Source organism: Nansenia antarctica (assembly GCF_963989245.1).
Source record: "Nansenia antarctica genome assembly, chromosome: 3".
Classification (NCBI taxonomy): domain Eukaryota; kingdom Metazoa; phylum Chordata; class Actinopteri; order Argentiniformes; family Microstomatidae; genus Nansenia; species Nansenia antarctica.
The window spans coordinates 83,295,531-83,303,655 of record NC_137688.1 but is presented as its reverse complement, the minus strand read 5'-3'; the positions used below and the strand labels follow the sequence as shown (position 1 = coordinate 83,303,655).

Here is an 8,125-nt window from a genome sequence, read left to right as displayed (position 1 = left end):
TCCCTCCACCAGCCTCTACGTCCACTAGTCTCTACCTCCTGCGCCACAGCCTCTACCTCCTGCGCCACAGCCGCCCCCGTGTTAATCTACGTTTATCCGTGTGCTTTCCTTCCCATCAGCCACAGCGGCGAGCATGAGCGTTGCTCCCGCAGCGAGGAGGACTTCTACTACACGGAGGTCCACCAGAGGGACCAGCAGGCCCTCACCCCCCCCCCAGGACCCCCCGGCACCACCACCGCCCCCTGGCCTGCCTGTGCCTCCCCCACCACCTCCACCCCCACCCCCGCCTCTCCCCCCGGGCAGCCTGGAGGAGCCGACCCAGGGGCCGGTGGAGGGAGGGACTCTCCCGCCGACGGCCCCTCCCAGTCCAGCCCGCTCAGCCAGTCTGCTCCTACTGCCTCCGGAACGTTCCTGCAGGTCCACTGCGAGCACTCCTACCAGGTAAATTAATCTCTCATTGTAAGTCGCTTTGGATAAAAAGCACCTGCTAGCTAAACGGTGTAAACGTAAAGGTTAAAGGGGACTAGGGGACGACCGTTTACGAGAGATCTGACCCGACTTGTTCCTTGAGCTGAACACACCGCGAGGACCCAATTAGCATGTGTGGAAAGCTTGTTGTTTGATGTTGTTTTAGCAGTTGAATACAGTCCTTTACAATCCTCTCCCTTTCCAGGCTCCTGGCCCCACCCCACCTCCCCCGATCCAGGTGGAGGCTCCCCGCCCTGTCTCTGTGTCCGCCTCCTGTCGTTGGCCCACGCCCACCCCCGCCACCCACTGCAGACAGGTAGGCTCGCTGTTTCCTTGTTGTTATTTACCTTCTTGGCATCTAGCAGCCAACGCCTTTATCCCCCCAAAATAAAGCAACATCTTTCATTCTTTCTTCTTCTATCATGACCACTGCCAATGGCCGCTGGCCTGAGCTAGATTCCTCTTCCTGCTACGACTGGTGGATCGATGATTCACCTCGCTTAGTCAAATGTATAGATTGTAAGTCGCTTTGGAATAAGGCGGCGTCTGCTGAATGCCGTAAATGTAAATGCAAATCGACTTACGTGGAAGTCAGTGAACCGTCTCTCCGTCAGTCAGCGTAAGTGATCTATGCCAAAACCAGGGGGCCGTTGGCAGTTACAATGCTAGAAGAAGGAAGAGTTATTTTTTCCTGTTCCAACAGCTCTCAGAGAAGCTGCACAACCCCTATGCCTTATTATGAATCAACACCTGCCACTTAACACCCCCCCCCCAGGATAATGTAAAGGTCTGAAAAGGTTGGAATGGGTGTAAAGATGCAAACCGTAATTCCAAAAACAACAAGGCGAACTCCCTGCCAGTTTCTTGGGGGGTAAACAGCAGAAGGAAGGGGCTGCAGAGAGGAACCGCTCTCAATTTCATAGACAGAGCTACGGATGATAAGGACTCACCCTCCATCAGATCATTGATAGTTTTGTTTAACCCAAGTTTTTGTTTACATTGCATTCTGTCACTGTAGGGACCGTGTTATTGTGCTATTTGTCTTTGCCTTCAGTGCTAGATATAGGGCTAGATTGCCACGTTTTTTTCGTGTCTCCAAGCATTCATCGCATACTTGCGTGAAAAGCATGCAGGCGTATTTTTCCTCCCCACAAAGCTCCCGTCAGTCAGTCAGTTTGTGTCGGAAGGAATTCAAGGTCCTTCTGGGGCACAGAGAGGTTGTTTCACTGCTGTAAAGCGAGGTTGTTTTCCTGCTGTAGATTTACTGCGACACCGCAGCAACTGCTAGAGCCAACAGTGTCATGGGTATTTACCAGGCAATCCCCTTGTTGATTTGATCATAATTTTCCATCGGCTGAAGTGTCTTTGTCTCTCTTCCCCCATCTGCTGGTGATGCAACAATGCCACCTATAGGCGAGTAGCGGTAGGACGTGTTCACTTCATGTAAACAACACATGGACAATGGCCTGATCCCACAGCACTGCAGCAAATGCAACGATCAGTGGAGATCCCTTGTGAGAGATATTACACACATGGTTATTACACGGGTTTGCTCATCTAACACTCAATATGCACACGATGACTGGGTGTCAATGCCACGCATTAGGGCTGGTTATTGTAATGAATTATGCATGCCTACATATTATAGATATAGAAAGCTCATGTGTGAATCACTAATTGATCTGTGTTCCATTGATAGAACTTTACATTGTGATACTGTTGACGCCAGTATTCTACGTAATTACCGAATCTAATTCTAAATATATAATTATAATATAAATATTGTAAAACGCCAAATATGTTTATCTTTTTGTGTCACGCAGCATTGAGGACAGCCATATATTTGATACAGTTTTACACAGTATGAACAACATTAACAGCGTTTTGTGATTACATTTCACATGAAAACACGCCAACCACTGGATGCATTGGGTGTATTTTAGTGGTTTAAAGTAGCTTCCCTTCCTAGCTCTGATATGCGCACAGAAGACAGGACAGGAGAAAGCGCATCGCTACGGCAACACTGCCAGCAGTACGGCCCTGCAGATGAAGGAGATAATATCACACGTTCAGAGATTGGTTGCCCATACACAAGGCCGTCACATAAATGTGTGTTTTTCTCTGCCATGCACTGCTTCTCATCTGTGTTAACCCCCTCCCTCTCTCTCTCTCTCTCTCCCTCCCTGTCACCCCTCCCTCTCTCTCTCTCTCTCTCTCCCTCCCTGTCACCCTCCCTCTCTCTCTCTCTCTCTCTCTCTCTCTCTCTCTCTCTCTCTCTCCTGTCACCCTCCCTCTCTGTCTCTCCCCCCATCATCCTCCCTCCCTCCCTCCCTCTCTCTCTCTCTCTCCCTCCCTCTCTCTCCCTCCACCAGAGTGCGTCGTTCAGAGTACGCTCCGTCAGTGTGGGCGAGCAGTGGCTCCAGCAGCACAGCGCCCCCCTCAGGACACATCCGGGAGGCAGCAGCTCCCCGCCACGCAGCCACTGGGCCACACGGTGAGACTCTCCTCTATACTGTACTATACTATACTATACTGTACTATACTATATTATACTGTACTACACTATACTAAAATATATTATACTATACTATATTACACTATACTATACTGGCCACGCAGCCACTGGGCCACATGGTGAGACTCCCCCTCATGTTACTGTGTATTAACCTTCTTTATAATGCAGTTTATAGTATACTGTATCAATACTAATATTACTACTTTATAATGTAGTTTATAGTATATTATACACACAGTCCCACACTCCTTTATATCTGTCTTTATCACCACACCATATCCTCTTTTTCTCTGTCTTACCCTCCTCATCTCCTCCTTCCTCTCACTGTCTAATTCATTTGTCTCTTCCTCTTTCCGTATCTCACTCTAATTTTCCCTTCCCGTCTCTCATCTCTCTCCCCCCCCCTCCCCCCTCCCTTCCTCCTCCCCCCCTCCCTGCCTCCCTTTCTCCCTCTCCCCCTGCCTCCACCTCTCCTCCCTCCCCCCCTCCCTGCCTCCCTCCCTCTCCCCCTCCCTCCACCTCTCCCTGCCTCCCTGCCTCCGCCTCTCCCTCCGTCTGTCTCTCCCTGCAGGAGGGTCCGTGGCGAGGCTAAGAAGTGTCGTAAGGTGTATGGCATCGAGCACAGGGACCAGTGGTGCACCGCCTGCCGCTGGAAGAAAGCCTGCCAGCGCTTCCTGGACTGAACGTCCTCCCGAAAGAGAGGGATGGAGAGAGGAGAGAGAGAGAGAGAGAGAGAGAGAGAGAGAGACTCTGGCAGAGGTGCAGTCGCCTCTTTAAGAACAGACTGTGGGGGGGAGGGGGGGGGGCGTATGGGGAGAACCAGTTTAGCGCCATGTATGTCGGTGTCTCTTTTTTATTTCATTTCGAAAAACCTTTTTGTACTTTTTACGACTTTTACTAAAAGTGCTTTTTTGCGTATTTTGTCGATGTATTTTAGAACACTAGTTCTCGTGTCGGGGGTCATGGTGAGCAGGGCGGGGGCAGCTATGAACTTTAACCTTATGACCTATGACCTAAACCAGCGGCCTGCAGAGTCCCAGTGACCTCAGGCTGTCTGACTTCCTGTCCTGGGAGGAGGGACACAGGACACACACCACCATCCTTTTATCTTCCACTCCTACACACACACACACACACACACACACACACACACACACAGACAGACACACACACACACACACACACACACACACACACACCACCTTCCTCCGCTCTTCCACTCCTAGACACACACACACACACACACACACACACACACAGACACACACACACACACACACACACACACAAACACACACACACACACACACCACCTTCCTCCGTTCTTCCACTCCTAGACACACACACACACACACACACACACACACACACACACACACACACACACGCACACACAGACCACCACCCTCTGCTCTTCCACTCCTGGTGCACTGTCCTGGTGGCGTTGCTTTCATCATGTGTAACACACACACACACACACACACACACACACATCAGCCAGGTCTACTTTAGGTTGCGCTAGCCTGTCCGTCAACAGTTCAATCAGGCTTTCTGCTGGTTCACAAGACTGAGCCTAAGCAAGGCAGCTACTGTGCAGGTTAGCTGATCTACAAATCACCACAACTTCCACACCAACGGTCATGAACAGATCCTAAAGGTGCAAAGACTAGCTCAAAGACTAGCTCAAAGACTAGCTCAAAGACTAGCTCAAAGACTAGCTATATCTGTTCAGGCTCTGTCTGTTGGTCAGCGTATGCAGATGAGGGAGAGATAGTCTATGGCTGGGATGTAAAGGCAGAGTCTTGGCTGTAGAAAGGACCTATTTCACAAAGGACTTGCAAACTATGAACCTTTCAGGGTTACGTCATGTGTGTATGCCATTTAAAATGCCATCTCGAATGCCTACTGTGCACTGATTCGCTGGGAAAACCTCTCTGGAAACTCTGTCGGGCTCCATTAACCAATCATTTGGTAACCTGGAACTTGTGTCCAAACATAGAGAGTTGTGATTGGAGTAAAGTGAAGTGTACTGTATATTTGGGAGTATTTTACGACACACATGCCCTACCAACCTGTCGAGTTGATAATATAAGACATGTATTTCTTCACACTTCGTACGTAGCTTTTTAATCGTAATTGGCTTTTTTAAGGGAACACCATTTTTTGCGTGTCTCGTGTAATTTGTACCGTGCGTTTTGTATTTTACTCGGCAATGTCGATGTTATCTTCCATTATTGCTGAAGTCTTTATTTTTTTTAAAGTAATATGTTAGTAAAGTAATATGTGAAATGCAAACAATCCTTTCCTGTTACACAGTAACACAGTTACCAGTGTTTTTAGACAGTGAGTCGTTACGTGGGTAGAGGAGTCTGTTAAACGGACTTCCTGACTTTAGACCTATCAGATGTCACCCACCACTGACGCACACCTCATGTCACAACTGTATTACAACGACGCAGTATAACAACGACAGTATATCAACTACAGCAGTATATCACCCTCGAGAAGGTGTCTTCTGACCAACAGAATAGATGTTATCTTTAGATTAACTGTTTACTGTAATCTGATGTTGCTGATATCAAATGTACAAGAGAGAGACACTGAATACCCCTCGACTGTATCGGTCTCCATGGTGACGACAGACAGTCAGCCGTGTGTACAGGAGGGAACAGGTATGAGGTAGAGTGTGTCTGCCTCACAGTGCCAATAACAGCTGAGATACGGAGCCAGAGTTGTGTGTGGAAACAGCGTTAAATGCTTCTAAGACCCAGTGAACACCGTCTAGGTGCACCTCAGTAGCGCGTATGCCTGGCGGAACTGCTGCAGGCTCTCACACTTGCTTGGCTTCCGTAGCGGCTGCGTTTCTGCTGCGGCTCTTAACTGCGGAGGTGCTCTTAACTGCAGAGGTGCTAGCGCCAGGCCCTGTCTTTGTACGTTGAGTTAGCCTATCAACTGTCAATCATTTTCACACGCGAGCACGGCACCCAGGAAAAAAATAGACGAGAGTCAGAATCTCTAGATGGCGTGTTGCGGCAGCCAGAACACGCGCGCTGCAGAGGTATAGGTATGGCGGTGTGGCCCGGGGGTTAAGAGGTGATCTATTGCGACACCCCAGTCCTGTCAGTCGTTGTTAATGAATCGTATTCAGTAATGTCTTCTATCAATGAATCATAACCATCTGCGTAACCCGAAGCTTTCTCACGTGTGTTTAAAATCCCACCAAAAATACTATTGTTACGGTTTGTTTGTCAAAAAGTCAAAAATGTTCTTCGCAGTACGCCAATGAATACACAGAGCAAAAATAAAAACACATTTATTTATATATTGTGCTATGTACTGTATGTACTTGGATTAAAAAAAGAAGAAAAAAAAAGCTGATGAATAAAATACAATTTTTATGATGCACTCTTTTATATGCCAACTGAAATGTTTTGTCATATTGATGTTGAAAATATACTATTAACATTGATTGTCTTCCTTAGTCTTCTGTGTCGGGTTACTTTGTTAGTATTATTTGGACTTACTGTACATAATGTAATAATATACGCTGTTTAGCTGACGCTTATCCAAAGCAACTTACATTGCAGTGAGTGCATACATTTTCAGTATATACGGCCCCAGCGGGAATCGAACCCACAACCTAGCGCCATGCTCTACCAACTGAGCCACAAAGGACCACCTGGAACATCTTACTATCTTCTATCATGATAGACCGTACTTAGAACAGCTCTATGCTTTCTATTTGGGGGCTGGTTCTCAAAGTTCTTATTATATGAATGATTCCCCATATCACATACACAATTGACTTTAGTTAATGCTTAAATGTAGATCGGTCTTATCTAGTTTGATGATAAGAAAAGCATATCAAGGGTAGAAAAATTGAGGTGTGGATTAGATTGATATAGGATCCTGTCATCGGTGAGCTGCTGAAACAGAGCATTCTGGGACATTTTAGGAAGTTGAACAAAACACCTCAAGACACAGAATCATTTGCTGCATGACATGACAAGCCACAAAATAAATAGTAAACTATCTTTATTGATATGTTCAGTTTCTGCTATTTACAGGTTTTATACTGAACGACAAAGTTGATTCACAGGGTAACAGTTTAAAGAAAGGAAACACTGTTCATACATACAGTACATGTGTGTCTAACAGAACAAAACACAAGCCCAGGTTGATTTTCAAGTCAGCATTTAGTTTTGCCGACAAATCATTGGTATACAAGCATGGATAGTTTCTCATATCATCTTTTTTTTTTTTTTTTTTTTTTTTTTAGTTATATTGTTACTTTGTTGTGGTGTTTTGCACCAAATTGTAAAATAGGTTTGTCTTTAGATAGGCTTTAGAATCAGACTAGTATCTGAGTCTGTATTCTACTGTAGATCTGTAGATTCATCTCACTGATTCACTCTAGTTTCACTTCCAATCGAGTCACTGGAACAGTCTTCTTCAGTTCAAGTGCCTCTCATCCAGACCGAATTAGTGAAGTGAAACGATAGTGAAAGGAAGCGTGGATATGTTAGACTAGAGAGCAAACACATCCACTCATGTTATTCTGGGACTCTCTCTGCTCTGCAGATAAGATGCAGGATATCTAACAGTTATTCTTAGATAGGCCACTAGAGGGCGATCCAACATCGCCAAAGAGAGCAGCTCAGCATCTAACTGGAAAAGGGCGGGCAACCAATGGAAACTTCACCTGCATTTAAACACGAGTTTATTTAAGTTATACGTTGGAAAACCAGATAGACAACTAATATCCATGATTGATAAAGGCAAAATGGTTTGAATTCTTAACAGTTATGGGATAATAATACATAATAATAAAAAAAGCAAAGTGAGTACAGTGAGTTTGTATGTTTTGGGAACAGCATTCCAAGGGGGTTTGTCAAATAACCTTGTCTTTCATAATTTGTAGATTTTTACTCATCATATATTTTTTCTTTTAATTATTAACTATAAATGACAAACTGTACATCTAGTACTTGAATAGGCAAGGTGAGTGGTGTGTGTGGGTGTGGTGTGGTGTGGAGGGAGGGGTGACTGGGGGGGAGGGGGGGGGGTTTGCTAGCGTACGGCAGGTGTTGTGGTTACAGGTGTTGGGGTTACAGGTGTTGAGGGGGGGCGTGGCGTGGCCTG

The 8,125-nt window shown here is 46.3% G+C and overlaps 1 protein-coding gene across 1 annotated transcript in view; it reads left to right on the top strand.

Moving 5' to 3' along the window:
* The window catches only part of znf395a (zinc finger protein 395a), a gene marked incomplete at its 3' end in the record, with an annotated part of 12,129 nt that extends 8,463 nt beyond the window's left edge, over nucleotides 1-3,666 (top strand). Inside the window, exons 7-10 of the mRNA XM_080526184.1 lie at nucleotides 120-441; nucleotides 674-784; nucleotides 2,841-2,962; nucleotides 3,555-3,666. Coding sequence (XP_080382310.1) covers nucleotides 120-441; nucleotides 674-784; nucleotides 2,841-2,962; nucleotides 3,555-3,666 — 667 coding nt within the window. The remainder of the gene's footprint in view (nucleotides 1-119; nucleotides 442-673; nucleotides 785-2,840; nucleotides 2,963-3,554) is intronic.
* Nucleotides 3,667-8,125: the final 4,459 nt, after the last annotated feature.